This window comes from Clytia hemisphaerica, unplaced genomic scaffold (genome assembly GCF_902728285.1).
Source record: "Clytia hemisphaerica strain Z4C2 unplaced genomic scaffold, Clytia hemisphaerica genome assembly, whole genome shotgun sequence".
NCBI lineage: Eukaryota > Metazoa > Cnidaria > Hydrozoa > Leptothecata > Clytiidae > Clytia > Clytia hemisphaerica.
The window spans coordinates 900,530-919,638 of record NW_027103512.1 but is presented as its reverse complement, the minus strand read 5'-3'; the positions used below and the strand labels follow the sequence as shown (position 1 = coordinate 919,638).

Sequence of the window (19,109 nt, the reverse complement as noted above, 5' to 3'; positions counted from 1 at the left end):
ATGGACTTTTCCACCATCTCAGTCCTTTCAACATTGACATTAATACATGTATTTTTCAGCCCAAAAAGTATTATTGATTTTTTTCCTTGTTCTTTATATATTCCCCAGGTTTTCATCAAAGGAGGATCTTTCTTTGTATTTGTACCTAGGTAATTTTCACATATTATTCTTGTCAAAATAATTCACTTCTCCTCTAAAATATTTTGTGGCCTTGAATTGTTTGGGTATCTTTACACTGAAAGGGTTTTCTAGCGAAAGTACAAAGTCCACGTACCAGCTTATGGAACTATACATAGTAGTTCTTGTTGAAATAAAATTGAAATTAACTCCAATGATTAAAAGTTGATATGGTTATAAACCCTTCAAACATAAACGCTTTTTTTTTATAAGAATGGTGTTTTTTCATTTCATTTTGGGAAAATCATCTTAAAATATTCTTACGGTATTCTTAGGTTAAGATCAAAATTGGCAATCTACAGGTTAAAATGCATTAAAAATGGCATTCTTAGGTTCAGTTGCTAAATTCCATGATGGTGATATTCTTACTACATTCTTAATTTTTTGGCCATTTTCATCATGGACATTCTTATAAAGTGTATTCTTATAAAAAAAGCGTGTAAAGCTATCTTCAATGAAATGTTGAGGTCATAAAGATCTTTTTGAGAGGTCAAGTAGAACCTTCTTTCACGTTAAAACGGAATGGGAAAATGAATGTAGCCCTGAACCTATTCAACAAGGAATTAAATTATTAATACATTAATCTTTACATGAATATAAATGTTGTGATCTACTTCTTTTCTGATATCCATACTTGAATTCTTCAATTTTTCCCTCCATTTCTTCTCGAATCAATATCATATATATTATTTTTCAATATTATTTTTATCACTATTGATGACATTGGAGAGATATTGAGTTAGATTTCCTGAGAAAGAACCATGCTTTTTCAGAATTTTTGGGGAAGAATAGAGAAAGTAGGGAGAAATTGAAGATGTCTTTATGTATATTGAGCGATTGAACTTTAAAAAAGAGGAACGTGGCTGGATACTTTCCTCTATCATTTGAAACTCTAAATTCAGTTTATAACTCGTGACCCATTAAAAAGAATTACACGAGTATGGAGTGATATTGGTTTTATGATTACCGGTGAATGCCAGAGAACTGAACTGTCCAATCTTACCCTGGGATCGATGTTTTGTCGGCCTAATACTGAAAGTGTTATATTTATGACGTTGTTGTTGTTGGACCAGTAAACAAAAGCTTAAGTCATGTCACTGATCCGATATTACAAGCTTGTAAGTTGCCCTTTTTATCGAATTCTGCATATATTTGTTCAGACAGCCGTTTATAATCAGTGTTTGTTTGAAACATTGTTTTCTTCGGAAAGTATTCATCAACTGTATTTTGTATTTTAAATTTTATATGGGAATAAGTTGCATTGTGTTTATCTAAACATTTGGCTCGTTTTGATTTTTTGTTGTTTGAATGTTTGTGGGTCTGTCAAAAACCATTGGCTTTCTATCATCTTCATGAATTAGGCTTGCTTTTTTGTTTGCTTTGTTGTTACGGGTTGTTTTGTGGGCTTAAATCATCGTAATCGACTCATGTTTCGACTTGAATGGGGAAAATGTTATACAAAGTCTTCAAAACACAACTTTTCTGTAGCACAATTGCTCGAGAGGTGCAAATCAAATTCAAACTGTCGTTTCTTTTCTACTTTCCAACTCTCCAACCGTCTTTCGGTAAGGTCTTCAAAACACAACTTTTCTGTAGCACAATTGCTCGAGAGGTGCAAATCAAATTCAAACTGTCGTTTCTTTTCTACTTTCCAACTCTCCAACCGTCTTTCGGTAAGGGGGCGTCTCTTGAAGGAGCTACGTGCATAAAAATTGTCATTAGATTTGTGTCGAGTTTCCACCGAAACCTTTCAATACCTAAGATCATCTCGAAGGCTTGAATTCTCAAAAGTCACACAAATTTTCTGTTCAGTAATTGGGGTTTTTTAAGTATCTTCGATAAAAAATATTTGAATTCTAAAATCTTTGACTGTTTGTACATGCAAGGTGAAATAATTAAGTAAAGAACAGGGGAAAAGATTCATGGACTCCTAAAAGTGTCATCGCATGAAAAATTGATACATTTTGATGTAATGATGTTAGAGGCATACCCTCATATGGGAAAATACTCAACGAACACTAACTTTTGAGATGAACTACCTGACACACAACGTCGTTTCAACATTCTTTGGGACGTTTTATGGACGTTGTATTGACCTTAAGTACCAATTAGTTATGCCAGCCCTGTCATAGCGTAAAAAGTAGCTCTTTTCTTTATTTTCAAGCACCATTCTAAGAAAGGGGAGAGGTTGCATAAACATAAACATAAACAAACAAGCTTATATAAAAGATGCTAAACTTGCAAACCTCAAACTTATTTTACTGTATAAACAAGTCTAAAGTACAATCTCTAAGTTACTTTTGACATTATGTGTGTTTTGTTAGACTTTCTTTTGAATACAGCTGGATATTTTCTGCGAGTGATAGGATTTTGGTTATTATTACAGTATAAGATTAATCATGCCAGCTGTATTTTTTTAAATTTTATTGCGTTTTTAATCATTAGTCTGGAAACTGGCCTTGCCGTTTGGTATAATTGCTACTTTTTGTTTAGATAAACCTAGCATGGTATTTAGCCTATCAGACGTATATAAACTTTCTTAACATTCTAGTCATAGTAATGAGGTTTTTCTACTTGTTTTATAGCTTCTTTGGAAAATTATTTTTTGGAAAGCTAGATTTACGTATTCTATGTATTCAGGTTGTAAACAATTTTTTTCTAATTTGCAATTTTTAACAAATATAGTGTATTGACTACGTCTTGACTACACTAAAAAGGCATATTAAAGAATCATTTAAAATTTTGTTAAGACAATATTATATTAGTGAGTCAATAATTATATAGAAGAAAAAATTGAACATTTTGAAGAAGTGTTGCTCAGTATACCATTTGCAAAGAACATCGAAGAAAGGACATGAAAATTATCCATTTTACAACTTCAAGGTATTACCAAAATGTAGTCTCCTAGATCCTAAGAGTACACGTTTTTTTATAAGAACAACCAAAATATTTGAAAGCCTTTGGATGTTCTTAACTTTTTGAGTTTTAAGCTTCAAAATGTTCTTAACATGTTCTTATTTTGACCATTTTGTGAGTATTTTTGGCTATTTTTCCTAAGAAAAAGGGTGTTTTTGAGACCTTAAAACTTGTTTTTAACATTTTAGCATCGAAGCTTTATGTTCTTATATAGTTTGTTCTTATAAAAAAACGTATAGTAGTCAGACGATAAAACAGACCAGGCAAGCTTTATATTTAGCAATTTCGTTCTAACTTTTAAGCACATTGCAATAAAAACTGAACTGAAGTTTTGTTTATGTCATATTAGGATTTTAATTTTGATACTAATTCTCACACCTTTATTCCTCGATAAGAATTAGTTTATTTTAAGAGATATCCAGGGATCTACAGGTCTTGGGGTTTAGGGGTTTAAAAGGTTAAAAAATATTTCACAACGTAGTAGAGAGATTATTTTTCAGAGACTCTTTGTTGATCCTAAATGACAATAGTCTATATTGATTCTCATTCATATCTTTTTATAAGAATAGCTTTGTTTGAATGTAGAGTTTTTTTGCCAAGAGTTGTTAAATTGTGAAGGCCCTCCCTTGATCCATTAAGGTAACAGTTTTGGAAGATCATAGCATTCAATCGAAACCCTGAAGAAGTCATGTTAATAGCTAACCTCTATCTCAAAGTTCAGTTTCAATTGTTCTTAGATAGAATTCTATAAATTGGTGAATTATCAATGAAAACGTTCTATAAACATCATATGAAATTTTGAGAAACAACTATGTAAATAAACAGTCTTCCAGATTAAACTTAAAGCGCTCGGAAACTTTATTCTTGATGTATAGCACTCATCGGGTGTGAACCAGGTTTACCTAAAAAATTTGTGATTTTTTATGGCCTCTTATCTAGGATGGTTTCTACTTACGAAAGTTTGCTATCCGTTAATTTCTAATTCGTTTAACTAAAAGCGTTAAGAAACTATTCTTGATGTAGTGTAATTTTAACCATCTGGTGTAAACCAGTTTCACTTGAAATTTGTGATTTAGAAAGAGCTTTCATCCAGTATGGTTTCTATTAGCGAAAGTTTGCTATCCAGTAATGAAATGTCTAATCCATTTAACATAGAACCTCCAGGAGCCGGATGAAATTTCAAACAATTTCATGAGTTTATATTCGTTCAGTTATGTTTATGTTTATGTTCATAATGTTTAAAGCTTTTAATTTCCTCTGTAGTCTAGTTCATTGAGGTCAATTTGAAGGCTTGAATTTGTGTTTTGGTTTGATTGTAGGATGGGCTTGCTTTTTGCTTTGAAGAAAGACATATGTAACATTGTCCAATTCGTCTGATTTGAGCTTTTTGATAGATCTGTTGGCATAGTAATGAATCTTAAATTTAGCATTAACATGTTCATTTCCAATTTAAGGACCCATTTTGACCAGTAGTGTAGTGGTTTGACCACGACTGGACCAAACTGGGAGGTTATTTTCGAAAGTTTGGGTTTTGGCGCCCCCCTATTATTATAAGTTTTTGGTATTTTTCTCTTTTTAGCTAAAAAATTTTAATTCTAAGCTCTTAAAAGGCAAAGGACGCCGAAATTAGTAATCAGTCAGAGGCGCCTTTTTGCACTCCTTGTCTTTCGCCCCAAACCCCCCATCCCCCACCAGGAAAAATCTGTCGCTGGCATCACGCTACTGGTTTTGATTCTACTTTGTTAGCATCCGTTGTGACATCGTTATTTCAAAAAAGAATCTTTTTTTACAATCCTTGAATTCTATACCCACCCGTCTTGTATAGTTCCTCTGCTAAATGCCCTTCTCGGAATTATACAGAATACAAGCCATATCGTTGTCTTGGTCAAAAGTAGCTTGTCCTTTTGCTAATTGTCTAGACTTGATGACATTTATCACGGAGTCAAGCTAAGCGAACTTTTTGTATTATTAATGACAACGCTTCATCGTCTGTATGTCTTTTTTCTTCCCTCTCTCTCTTTTACTCTCTCTGTCATGGTTTTTCCTCGATTTCTTCCCTTTTATTTGGAGAATTTTTCATAGGTATTGCTTCATTTTCTCCGTATATCTTTCACAACAAAAATGCAAGGGACAGTGTTTTGATGTTTTGATAGGGAAAGGGGAAGATGACTTCTTTGTTGTCAATGGAAAGTTGTTTTCGAAAAGAATTTTGATTTTGAGGTGTGTTTTTCGTGGTGAAGAGGACGTATATTTTCCTTCTCATTGCTGTTTCTTCGTTAACAATTATCTTATGATCAAGCTGGATTAAGTGACTTATAGACAGGTAAAGTAACCCTCGACTTGCAAATGAATAATGAAATTGTTTACGATATTTGTCATTAGAAAAGGTTCTCAATCACTTTTTGTCCAATTATGTTTGAGCAAGGAATTCATTTTTGAAATTTCGAAAACCAGCGAAAACATAGAGAGTTTGTACATGGTAAAGTCGCTTACGAAGTCTTATGGCTTTTTCACAACCATTTTCCAGACTCAAAACCTTTTACACTACACTATATGCAACACGGTTTCTTTTACTAATAGCTCTAATGATCATAATCCGTCCTTGTTAGCTTTTTTATCAATTTTCCCTCTTTTCTTTCTATTTTTCACTGTTCTTCATTTCAAGTTAAATGTGATGTTTTTTCAGTAGCTTCTTGATAGTTATACTTTATGTATGAGTGAGCAGTGAACAAAAATAATGGAAAGACGGGAGTCCGTAATTGTTTTGTTTTGATTTTCGCACGAATATTTCAATCCGAGTATTATTGGGAGTTCTTCGTTTATCTAAATTGAATTTCTAACTTAATTAAAAAAAATAGAGTATAATATTGATAAAAATGAGACTAAAAACATTGAAGCACAGTCAAAACGGATACCAATACACCACAGGCTCTTTCAAGGTATAGCTTTTAGAATTCTCAACCGAAAATGTTCTTTCAAGCTATAGCATTTAGGACTGGAAGGAAGGGTACCATTTATATCTTTAAGAGTGATTCGTGTGTGAGAGTTTGTTTGTGGGAATATTTTATGAGCTGTTAAACTCTTAAATATCGATTTTAAGAATGTAGTTTACAAATCACTGAGTTTGGTGCCCTTATTTTTTTTATTGTTTATATTTGAGAGCAAAGCTGTGTCAGTATGGTGTTCTAGTCCATTCACATTAAGTTTGCACATATTTTTACTACTTTGTGGAAACCACTTTCAAGGGAATTGCTATTAATATCGCTGACATGGTTTTCATATGGTAAAGAAAGAAGAGTGTCCACTTCAGATGCGGTGCTCTAGTATATAGTACAATAACGAAAGGATCAAAATAGCAATAAACTAGTTGTCTTCAAAATAAAAATTTGCCTAATTTCTAAGAATTATCTCACTTTTTAATAGCTTTTGGCTCGTCTTTACCCCCTGGATACATCGCATTAACACTGCCAATTTGGAAAGGGCTTGAGTCGAACCGAGTCCTCTTTTTCAAGCAGGTCTTAATAAGTGTACTTGATAATGGTTTTCTTTTTACTTTTATTTTCGTTTCTCTTTTTTTGTAGAGCCCGAACTACGACCCGAACAAATTACTACCTTATGCCACTCCAAACACTCTCAATACAAATGTTGACAGCGGCAATAGAAGTCCTCGTGATGTAAGGAAAAACTGGTAAGTTACCCCGAATTCCCCGATTCTTAAACCCGATAATTTCGACCAAGTTATTCCGATTTATTGATCTGTTATCAAAATTGTTACTTGTCCAACCGGCACCGGCATCAATTAAGTATGATTGAATTCTCACAATGCTGATTCCCAGTTTATTGTATCGAAAATAGAACAAAATAAAGAACATTTGACTGCTAGGACACTTCCTGGAATTATTCATTCTTGATGACGTCATCTGTCACCAAGTGCAAATGATGTCATTTTTGGTTTAGCTAAAAATCTTTTTAGATAAGCAAAAATGATACATTTTTATAATACACTTAACTCTGCTCGCTAAATAAATTTTCTCAAAGCTCTTTTAATGAGACTTTTGATTTCTTTGTTGAGTTGGCTGTGAACATTTTTAAGGTATAACGGCGTATTTGGATAGACTCATTGAAAAGTCGACTGTATTTTCGAACTCAGTCTATTGCTGAAGGCCAGTCTACTTCCCAAAGCAGTAGGACCCTTTGATGAATTAAAAGTCAGATCTATATTTCCGGGGCTTTTATTATCATTCATTACTGATTAAGAGAAAAGATCGTGATGAGTTCAATACAACGAACATACACTTGCTGTTACAATGTTACTGTTGTCCTTTCTGAAGATAGACACCCTTCCATTCAAGGTGTATCGAGCAATCTAAATTTGAAGATATTTTCTGGTATACAATGCAGGTGCACCTCCTATGCCGACAAAGCAGAATTAACCCGCGTCGCGGGAGACAGGGAGCAAAAGTTGTTCTTTATTTTGCTTTAATAGTGCGATGTAAAGCAAATGGTTATAAAGATACGTTGAATGTTGTTATCCGGCTTGAAATACCCCTCCAAAATTTCCAAGAAAAAATATTCATTGTCTCTCTCTTCTTGCTTCTTTTTATCAGTGACATGCGCAAAGACGACAAAATAATCGAACTCGTTCGAGATCTGAACCTAAAGACTTCATGATCTACTAAACCTTAGTAGAGTTTTCGGTAGGTTCGCTAACCTCAGTTTTAAAATTCTTTTTTTCCCTTCATCACAGGCAACGAGATGAGATGAGAAAAAAGAAGAATTCAGAAAACAATAACTCTTTCGTCAACACACAACAACAACAACAACCAAATCATCATCACAGCGAATCGAACGGCAGCGTCACCAACAGTCATGCGCACTCGCAATCTTTCGATCGTCATTCCAGTAATTCGGACACGCTTTCGTTGTCTTCAGTGAAAGATCGACATCGATCATCGCAAGATTCGACAGACCAATATATCGTTGTTGAAGCACTTCATGATGATTCAGTAAGTTTTCTACAGGAAAGTCTCTTAATTTTGACTGGATAGTAAGTTCAGGCAAGTCTTTTAAGCTTGACTGGGTAGTTGAGACATTATTTGACAGACCAATATATCGTTGTTGAAGCACTTCATGATGATTCGGTAAGTTTACTATAAGAAAGTTTCTTAAGTTTGACTGGATAGTTGAAGCATGATGCAGTGAAATTTATATAGGAGAGTTTTTAATTTTGACTGAATATTCAAGACATTATTCAGTGAATTTTATATGGGAAAGTATTTTAAGATTGACTGGATAGTTGAAGCATGATGCAGTTAAGCTTCTGTAGAAGCGTCTTTAAGTTTGACTGGATATGTAGCATGAGTTTTCTATAGGAAAGTTTCTTAAGTTTGGCTAGATAATTGAGGTCTGATTCAGTTCTTTGGTCTCACAATATTGGCTAAATTATAATTGAGACAATATGATAGTAAAACTTAAAAACAATGTCAATTATTGTGTATTACCAATCTGTAAAAAGATCTCAATAAAAGGAATGTCTGTATAATTTTCTATATTTTTCAATCCTTTAGCAAGACAGTCCATCAGAAACTGATGAATGCGATGGCTTCCAACCCACATACTCTGAAGAGGTAGGAATCAATGTTTTCTGGCATGGAGATTTTGTCAGTGCAAATTATTTTGCCGTCACTTTGAAACTGTATTATGATCAGTTTTACAAAACATTCTACCCTAGCCGTCCATTCACCTTAAACACTATAACAAAAGCAACCAGTACACCTCAAACACCAACCAAAATCCAACCAAAACTCAATGTTTACATTTTGCGTGGTCTCAAAAAGGGGTCCCAAAGATGGTAGACTTTCGCTCTCACCCGACGTCACTTTCAAACACGGAATTCCGCGATCCAGTGTTTGTATACATCGGTCTTCACCTAGCTCTTGACCTTGAGTCATGTATCTTAAACCCTTCAAATACGCTCAGCTAATTTTCCATTTCAAGACTTCTCGATGCCACCTGAGCATTGAAGTTGGACATCTTTCGCTAACTTTTATTATTCGAATCTCTTCCTAATTTGAACAACTTCTCAGTTCCTGTCAAAGGGAAAACCTCGAAAAATGCTCTCTATTTTTCGAATCTTTTACTAATACGAAGAAAATTTTGATCCCATGAAGATCGAATTAGAGAGAGTCAACTGTATTTTTTTCTCTTCATTCGCCACAGTACACGCACCAAGAAATCGATCGACTTTTAAAGAAGATTGATAAAACCAAAGATGAACTGGTCCAGATGCAAGCCACTAAAGATGGTATGGAATTTCATTCTCTCAATTTCTAGTGTATTAATATTTAATAACGAACGAATGAATGAACTAGAAAACCCTTACACTTGAGGTGCGTTTTTTAATCAAAAGGAGTTTTTTCCTTTGTGTTTATGGTTATCGATTACGAGAAAGAAAGAGTTTCTTGACATCAAATCGCTGGTAAATTACTAAAGCCTAGGCTGAATCACAGACCTCTACAAAACCGCAGGTAGTATAAGGAGCGTGAATCCATCAGTGGGTGCCAGCAGCCGAGAGATGCTAGCTTGAAGCCGAGACAAATCAGTACAAACTCTACAGTTTGAAGCCTAACTTGTTTTACTTTTCCTTTGTGCTATAGAATACGTGAAAGAATACCTGAAATCAGCAGACGTTGACGACTCGTCCGAAACGGCGATCAAGTAAGCCAACTTCATTTCTATAGGCCATTCCAGTAACCAGGACCAATGGTCTCTTCTAATTGGTCTAAAATTTTTGCGATGAGAGTAATTCATGATATGCACCATTGCAATGTCTTCCATTCCACCCAATAGCTGATTGGTTGAAAGTGACGTATTGACTGATTTTACGTCACTTACAACCAATGAACTACTGGTTCCGTGGTGTAATGTCAGAAGACATTGCAGTGGTGCATATCATGAATTCTAGTTCTAACATAGGATTCTTTTTTACAGGAACAAAATGAATTTCGAGAAAAACAATCAAAAGACCAACGCCAGCATTCAATTACTACAAAAGAAGTTGGAAAAATATCAGGAGAAGCTGAAGGTACTATTTTGATTTATCACCGATACTCATCTTGTCAAAACAACTAATTGTTCAACAACGTTATTCCTTAAAACGGAAGTCTTTCTGGTCTGTGATTCATAATTAAGCAAGCTAGCATACATTCAAAGTCGTCCTATGACTTCTGAATCTATGTATTTTGATGGCCAGAAAAGTGTTTTTTTTGGGAGGTATTGTGAGAAACATTTTTTTATGGTATGTAGTAAGCTATTGTAGATCAGATGCATTTTATCAAATCAAGTTTTAGCTTTTTGTTACCGAGCTGCGAGGTTTGTCAATCTGTTTGTCTTACCGATCCGAATCAGTATCGGAAATTTCGATAATGAATATTTCCTACCTCGGTGGTCACATTAGTTTTACATGGTGGCCACGCTCCTGGAAATTCCTGGAATATCCTGGAATTAATGTTTTCTCCTGGAAAGTCCTTGAAACTCCTGGGATTTCTTGTAATTTTTCAAAATGTCCTGGAATGTCCTGGATATTCTAAATTCTTTGAATATATTTTTTTTTCAATCAACTTTTTCGTTTCGCATTCTAAAATTGGAAAAATCATTTGATATTTTCCTTGCTGAGATAGTAATATTTTATTTTTTTATCCTGGAAAATCCTTGAATTTTTCTGTTTAATGCTATTTTGTCCTGAAATATCCTGGAATTTGATGTTCTAAAGTCCTGGAAAAAGTCGAAATTTGTCCTTGAAAGTCCTTGAAAGTCCTGGAATTTGAAAAAAATAATTCTGTGGCCACCATGTTTTAGCAAGAACTCAAAAAAGTTCATTATATCTCAAATTTTTTATTAAGCTCTTTGATCAGTTTTTAACGAAATTATCATTTTACATTCGGAACGTTCAAATTCAAAGAATTTCGTCATTTTTACATCACTCCAAAATTCCAAAAAAACCTGTGGTCTGAGAACTGAGGTCAATTTTCAAAAGATCTTTATCGTATCAAAAAATTGATTCAAAGTTTGATGTATTTTTATACTATATCTTTCTTTGATTATCTATAAGTATATAGTGTTTTTGATGTTCTACTATAAGTTTAAGAGTTTGTTTGTTGTATTGTAATAGTTATTGTAGAGAACTACTTAAATTTCAAGATGAATTCAAGTGAAAAGATCTTCATTGTATGGCTGTATTTTTTCCTATTTTTCATTAAAATTGCCGCGTATCATGTCTTAAAAGTGCCCCTTATTCCTAAAACTTGCCATGTTATTATTGTACATAAGGCTCTACGTTTTGGATTTTTAAGTTTAATCAAGGCCGAACAAAGCCTATTCAAAGTTAACTTTGACATTTTACTTATTTCAGGTCCTCGAAGAAAGAGGGATTCATGGACCAAAAAGAATTATCAGGTATATTTGCAAACACACATTCCACAGGCTTTCAACTCCTTCAGCACAAGAGAAAAGCTATTTTAAAAGATGGATTCATAAATCTCGATGCTTTCTGGTGAATCGCTTGCATGTTTGTCTTGTGGTTTTTTGAAAACTTATCACCGCTTATTAACACCAAAGACTAGGCTTTTAGATGGAGCCCTTTTTAAAGCGTTAAGTTCTTTCCACTTCCTATCAATCAATGTCTCGAAACTTATGCAAGAAAACTGTTGTCGGCATGACTAATTTGAGCACACTTCTTATCTTGATAATACTTTATAGTAGCTCTTATAACATCTTGACATTAACTCTCTTGTAAGATCTTAACATTATAATTTCTTTAAACCATTTTTATATGAAGGGCTGTACAAGACTCAGTGAGATCTGGTGCGTCAAGTATCACAGGGTAAGAAAATTATAAACTATCGTTTTGGATAAAATTTTGTCAAGCATATCGCCGTGTGAACCAGCAGTGCGAATCAGTCAAAAGTTCGTCCGCCTCAGTGAAGTATATGAAGAGGAACTTCTGTCTCAAAATCCTACATAATTCCTCAAAATTTCAATGTGCTAATTTGCTGTGTAAAATCAATTTTATGGCTCTGATGAAAGACTTTACTTTGACTACTGAAAAAGACTAGACACCGATTAAATAAAAAATAGCGTACAAGTAAAGGTTGCTAACAATTGTTGCTCACCAAAAACCGACTAAGTTCATTATACAGTTGCAGGTTTTGTTTTGATTGGTTCACAGTAAGGAGTACTTTGCTTCTCAATTTCCTCGCCTCGTTTCCATTATCTCTCTCAAAAACTATTTCCAAAATACACAAAAACATAACATACTATTCAACGTTCGTTTCCCTTTAATAAAATATGTTTTTAAGGATATTATTCCCTTACTCGTTCCTGCAAGAAAATAATAAGCTCTCTTATTTTTCTCGCCTGTGAGATTATTTTATCGGTTCAAAAAATATATTTTCAGCAAAGATAAGAACCTGCATGTATTTTCTCCGTTTTGAAGATCTAATTATTTCATTTGAAGAAAAATTCGAAGTTTTGTGTTTTTAACTGGGTTTTACTTGTTTACGATCTGAAGTAAGGTACAGCAAAATACATGTTCCACTTTTCTATTTTGAAATTGCCACTAGTTGTCTTTATAGTTAATATTGAAATTTAAGGTCAGTAAAAAAAGAAGATTTTAGTTTTCTCAGACACTATTTTTAAGATTAATAAGACCTTTTGGTTTGATGTTGGTGACTGTAATACAGTTATTATATTTACCGTTGAGGATTATGTATTTGTTGGAGAGAATTAAAACAGGAAACATAAGTAGTAGTTATCAGACTTTGAAGAGCTGAAAATAAACTATTTTACTCATTCTGAAATAAAATTCATTGTATAAGGTTCACCGATAGCAGTCAATTTAATTTTACATTTTGCACTTTGAATTCAGGATATTCAAGTTTAGAAAAAAAGTTGTGTGAAGTTTAAAGATACAATCTCATAGAAAACCGAGCTCACTGGAGCTATTTAGTTAAAAACAAACGTTTTTTTTAGAACGCGTTAAAAATAAGCAACCACTTCTTTGCCTAGATTGACTTATTAACTTGAAACATTTTTGCTGGTTGATCTTTCATGGGCTATAGTGCTGCTGTCTTCTCTCAAGATGAGATTCTAAAAATTATATCAAGTTATGAGTTTTTCTTGATTTTTGGGAAGGTTCTTACAGTAGTGCGTTTCTAAAACTACTCAATATTAAAGCAGTCAAAATATTCATTAAAAAAGACAACGAACGAAACGCGACGATAAAAAGGGACGAGATAAAAGCACACATGAAACCTCTTAGTGGGAAAGAAATATCCCCATTTTTCGTTTAAATGAAGAAGAAAACAAAAATAAAAGTCAACATTTTAACTGAAAAACATAATCAATTTTTGAAAAGTAAAGTCTAAGAAAGTCAACTGAGTCGTACACATAGGTCGTGTTCGGTCTTTTTTCATTTGTTGTTGTGGTTGTTGTTGTTGAAAAAAACACTTCAAACTTTGCTTGAATGGTTTTTATTTGAAGAAGAAGATTCTACTTTAGCCTTACATTTCCTGTTAGCACGACGAATGGCTTCTATTATGCCTCGGTCCCCATACCGGCCATCTCTTAGACGGTTAGTAAACAATCTCCACCTCCTGTATCATAGATTAGATTAGACTGTTTCGATAAAATTAAAGACACATAGACGAACAAAGGGCTGGAATAGCCCTATTACGTAGCCCGCTTAAATTTCATTTTTTTCCCAATTCCGGCCATTTAAAACTAAAAAACTTGGATTGTGGTGACAAACTTGAGTCTATTGTACGTAGGTAGCTTAGGCAGTATTTGCTATCTAGTTTATCAGGAACTTCTTTCTTTTTTTCTAGTGTAGTGTAAATCTTTTCTGTCTGTAGAAAATGTTACATCAATTTCAAAACCTGATCATTCCCCTAATGTCAAGGTCGAAAGTTCGAATGAATTCAAATGTCTAAGTAGTAAGTCTGCGACTGCAGTAGTAGTTTCTATGACATTCACACCTATCGTAAACTTTTATTAATTAATGAAATTTAAAATTTCTCTTCATTTACAGGGCCGTCTCAAAGCCGTTAGGTTCACTTAACAATTTTATGAAGAAAGACAAACGGAACACAAGTTCAGACAATGTTTCTTTACATACTTCACAAAGTAAGTGACGGAGAATGTCAATTCATGATATGCACCATTGCATCACGAAACCCAAAAGCTGATTGGTTATAAGTGACGTAAAATCAGTCAATACGTCACTTTCAACCAATCAACTGTTGGGTCCGTGGAAGACATTTCAATGGTGCATATCATGAATGGGAAAAAACTGAGGTTGATTTTTTGTGTTATTTTTAATATTACTCTCTAATTCGACTTCTCTTTATAAACAAGATTTTTATTCGAATTAGAGAAAGATTGAGATTGTGATTGTGAAGAAGATATAGGTGTTCTATGATAATATGATCATTTTTACGGGATAATTTTAGTTTGTATATATATATACTCCTATAATTTTCCTGGACCTACTTTGTATTAAATTTAGCCGTGTCTAGCATGTTATACCTTAGACTATAGTTTTCATTAAAATAATGCTTTAATCTTTTTTTATGGTCAATCTAATCCACAGATTGATAAAGCCTGAAGGGCTAGATATCGTGCTTTAAGCCATCGCAGGCAAAGAAAAATTGAATATCCATATCGGAAAAAATATTGTTGATATTGTTTTGGAAAACCTGTGAAGCTTCTGATTGGTCAATCGCTGAAATTCTATTGTAATGTCACTTGACCTAGGTAGGATTTCCTACCTAACCAAGGCACACTTTTCAGCCGAAGCACGACATCTAGCCCTTCGGGCTTTATAAATCTATGGTCTAGCCCACACCGATGAGACTGGGTTCAAGGCATTGTCTAACTTTCTCTAATATTTTTGCAGCGGAAGATGGGATGGAGAGGATGACAAATAGCATGAATAATATCAGGTTCGTGTTTATTCCATTCTTGAATCGGATCACTGATCTCTAAATCGGTGTTAAAATGTTTTCCGCCGAATTTACGTCTCAGCGAAGTACTCTCAGGTCGAAATAAGCGGGGGGCGGCATAACTTAATAAAGCAGGGGGGGTTGGAATAAAAATGTCCTGGGTGTAAAATTTTCGAAAAACTAATTAGCGAGGGGGATGGTTATTAATTACCCGAAAGTATGAAGATGCTTTGTTCACCAAAAATTTCAAGAATACGTGCTAATTTGCTGTGTAAAATCCATTTTCCGTCTCTAGGCTAGTTCGAATGTTTTGAAATTAAAGTGTTTGAAAATCTTGAAATGAGCAGTTACCATATCTAGTGTCAAAAGAAATATTTTCCCAATTTCGAAGTGTGAACATCAGTTAAAATTCATCGAATGATGAACACACTAAACTCAATTGGGATCCAGTACCGTTATTGAGAATTCCATGATTTAATTGATTATATCAACACATTTATTTTCGATATTTCCTTTTTCTAGTGACGAAGACAGCTCGAGTTGCTCCAACAACATGTAAGTTTCCTTCGATTTGACCTTTCATCATGTTGTTCAAAATTTGAGGACGAGAAGGTTCCAGTCTGTTCTACGCACAGATATCTTATATAAAACACTAGATAGAAAGTTTGTTCTACACTATTGAATTTTTTTTTGATTATGGCTTTATTGATTGAGTAATGAATTATGAATGCAGCAACGTCTCGTTCTTGCGAGAGCTGGCAATAAAAGAGCCTTCTTGTTTAAACATTGTCTTGGAAGTAAGTATTTAATCTTTCCGAATGAAGAAGGGCGAAGCTAAAAGATCAATTAACAGCAATCAAAGTCCAAAATCAAACAAGAAAGGCAGTTAATCTGAGACCGTTTTTGCCTCCTTCTTTTAGCCTGGGATCGTCCCATCACAGTGATATAGATTGTGGTGGCATGAATGAAAACCATCCTCTACATGGTATCCATTTTACCGAACGCATTAATTCGCAGAACGAACAGATCGAAGATTTAGTAAAGGAGAATGAGGAGATGAGAGAAGGATTCACAAAAATGAAGGTAGTCTTTTCTATACACCAAGATCTTCACATGTTTTGTTAAGGTACGTAATTTCCACCATCATGGAAGCAAACATTCGAATCTGTAGAGGCGATTCTATGCAAATCGAACGTTTGCTTTCATAATGGCTGAAATTACGTAACTTAACAAAACATGAAACATGAATATCCTCAATCCACCGAGATCTTCATGGATAGCTCGAGTGAGTATCTGGCGTAGTCGTTTTATTTTCCAGAAGTTTAGTGCCGCAGGAAGCATATTGTTATGTGCTCTAATTTGGAAGGATTCTGCGTGCGAATGCAATGGAACGACTTCTTTCAAGGGGGGTTAATAAACGATTCCTCAATCTTTCTAAAGCAAAGATTGAATTGAAAACGAAAAATCGGACACTGACAGTGTTAACAATTTATCTGTCTCAAACGGATTACCGTCTCAGTTAAGCATAAAAAGAGACTTTTTCGCCCTTAGAAAAGTTCTGAAAATTATTGAAAATCTAGACTAATTTTTCATGTTGAGTCTGTTTCCGTCTGAGATGAAAAAAATTGCCTTTGACCATTATCAATCAAATGAGGAGCCCAGAAAAAAGTTAGTCTACTAAACTAATGTTCTCTTTCTGATTGACTTTCTGCATCTCTTCTTCAGGACGACATGGAGCGAATGTTACAAAGCTTCCAAGAAGAGAGATATAAGAATGAACAATTGAGTAATGAAGTCAGTGACATGTATCATCAATGGCATGATCTGACTGAACTACACCAAAACGAGGTTAGTGAACTAACTCGAACCCAGTCCATTAGTTCGCTCATTTTGGTACAGGTAGCTCTGGGTACGAGATTGGTTAGTGAAGGTTTCTAGTTATAAATTCTCTCTAGGAAAATAACCGATCTTTCTTGTTTGTATTGTAACTAATGAGGAGTGAAACTCTTTGTTATAGTTTGCAGTCCTCAGTTTCATCTAATACCAAAAGTCATACTTTAAAGAAACCGATAAACTTTTTTCCTTTGCTTAAAGTTTCTCCTCTTTTTAAATTTTATGCACTCAATTTTTTAAACAGTTTGTGAACATTTCAACCTAGTGAATTTCATTTCAATTTTTACTGATAATGATGATGATCGGAAGACACCGAGACGTCTAAATATATGTTTTAAAAATGTTATTAAAATAAAATGAAAACGCTATTGTGCTTGAAATTCACGTTAAAAATATTCAGAAGGATCAATCAATTTAATTAAAATATCTTGCTTTTTCCCGAGCATTCATCAGTTGGTTTTCTCAGTTATGAAAGTATGAAATTGCTCTGCAAATTACAGTGTTGAGCACTCTGTTGAATTTAAAGTCAGTTGTACAAATAGTACCAAAAAATAAATGTCTGATTGCTCTTATTGTTGTATGTTCAATCGTCTTCAAACCAATTTTGTGGCTATTGTTTTTGTAAGGCAGAAAATCGCCATCTAAATAGGCTAAGAACTACCAGAGTGTGATTAATTACTTTTACTTCGTTCGGGACTTCATTTTATGCTGAGCTTAACCACTTGGAATATCACGAACTACCCACGAGATTTTTTTTTGACCCACGACCTACCCACTTAATTTTTTTCAGGACCCACGAACTACCCACGTAATTTCTTTCGGGACCAACGAGGGCACGGGACGCACGTAATTAATCACACTCGAACTACCATAGTCCTATGAAAAACAAACTAGGTCTGGAAGCCTTTTTCTTTCCATTGTTACTTAATTGAACTTGCATTGAGAAATTAGTTTGTTTTGCTCACTTTTTGATCATGTGATCAAATCTTAAGCCAATCCAAAATGGAGTACTTGGTAACGTGATCAAAAACTGAGCAAATCGATTTTCATCTTTTGATAATAACAAAGAAAAAAGCTAACAAAAAGTTAAAACAATAAGCTTCCAGATCAGGGTTTTTTATACAGACTATGTTACAAACTTTCCTCTCTCTCTTTTCTTCAGATGTCTGGCTTGAAGCAAGAAATGGACCAGACACTGGAACGAATCGAATGTATGGAATATCGATTCTCTGAGAGATCGGGTGATATCGAAGAAGCAATCGGTGGATGTGAAACTCGCGTATGTACTTTTCTTATATCTTTTTGCAAATGTTTTGTTTTCTGATACTGATTACAAAGTATAAATTATTATTCTGAGATGTTCTTCATGACCTTCCGCCTAGTTACATTAAGAAGTGGGAAAATCTAAAACGAGTCTTCAACTCGTCCTGTTTTTGTTGAGAGAGAATTTCTTGAGTTGCTACAAGGTTATGTACCGATATACGTTGTCAATATGTACGTTAAAATTTTGGGTTATTTGGGATACTGGGCGTTCCGAAACCAAATAAAGCCATCTCATTGGTCAGAAATAACGTAATCATTATAAAACAACCAATAGAAAGCCTTCTTTTTTTCATTCCACAGATCACTAAGATGGAGTTGCAACAACAACATCAACAACAACTCTTACTTTCGGTTGACGGTTATTTCGACGCTGGCGGGAACACGAAAGCTCTTTTAACCAAACTTCTTTCTCTCGTGCTTAACATGTTCACTATACTACTTTTACTATTATCCACTTTATCGAAAATCCTGATGCCGTTCACTTCTACAAGGTGAGAGATCAGTATTCATGCAGTGTACAAAGTATGAAAAAACTCGCTAGTGAATGGGCTTTTCCAGAAAAAAACCGTATACCCCCTGTTGAGGAGGTCCTTCCCTCTGTGGCTGGAAATGCTGTACTCTCGGGTACCTAATAGCCGGGGGGGCCCGCTAATTAATTTTTCGGAAATTTTCCACCCAGGACATTCTTATTCCAACCCCCCCGCTTATTGATTTTCGGGAAATCTTTTTTGAAAGTTCCCTCTTTTGCCCTAATTCTGCTGTTTTAGCCTCTTTTTCGAAAATTTTCCACCCAGGACATTT

General features: G+C 34.3%; 1 protein-coding gene across 5 annotated transcripts in view; it reads left to right on the top strand.

Moving 5' to 3' along the window:
- LOC136799276 (transmembrane and coiled-coil domain protein 3-like) overlaps positions 1–19,109 on the top strand; it is a 33,355-nt gene that overhangs the window by 11,964 nt on the left and 2,282 nt on the right. For 3 of the 5 annotated variants that reach the window (XM_067055972.1, XM_067055971.1, XM_067055975.1), the window contains 15 exons: positions 6,675–6,781; positions 7,841–8,099; positions 8,661–8,720; positions 9,313–9,397; positions 9,750–9,810; positions 10,084–10,177; positions 11,504–11,547; positions 11,930–11,974; positions 14,180–14,274; positions 15,047–15,092; positions 15,615–15,647; positions 16,013–16,175; positions 16,818–16,940; positions 18,148–18,264; positions 18,609–18,799. In XM_067055972.1, coding sequence (XP_066912073.1) covers positions 6,675–6,781; positions 7,841–8,099; positions 8,661–8,720; positions 9,313–9,397; positions 9,750–9,810; positions 10,084–10,177; positions 11,504–11,547; positions 11,930–11,974; positions 14,180–14,274; positions 15,047–15,092; positions 15,615–15,647; positions 16,013–16,175; positions 16,818–16,940; positions 18,148–18,264; positions 18,609–18,799 — 1,523 coding nt within the window. Of the gene's footprint in view, positions 1–1,220; positions 1,296–5,954; positions 6,033–6,674; positions 6,782–7,840; positions 8,100–8,660; positions 8,721–9,312; positions 9,398–9,749; positions 9,811–10,083; positions 10,178–11,503; positions 11,548–11,929; positions 11,975–14,179; positions 14,275–15,046; positions 15,093–15,614; positions 15,648–16,012; positions 16,176–16,817; positions 16,941–18,147; positions 18,265–18,608; positions 18,800–19,109 lie in introns of those variants that run through there. The other 2 variants (XM_067055976.1, XM_067055973.1) reach the window with 2 other exon arrangements.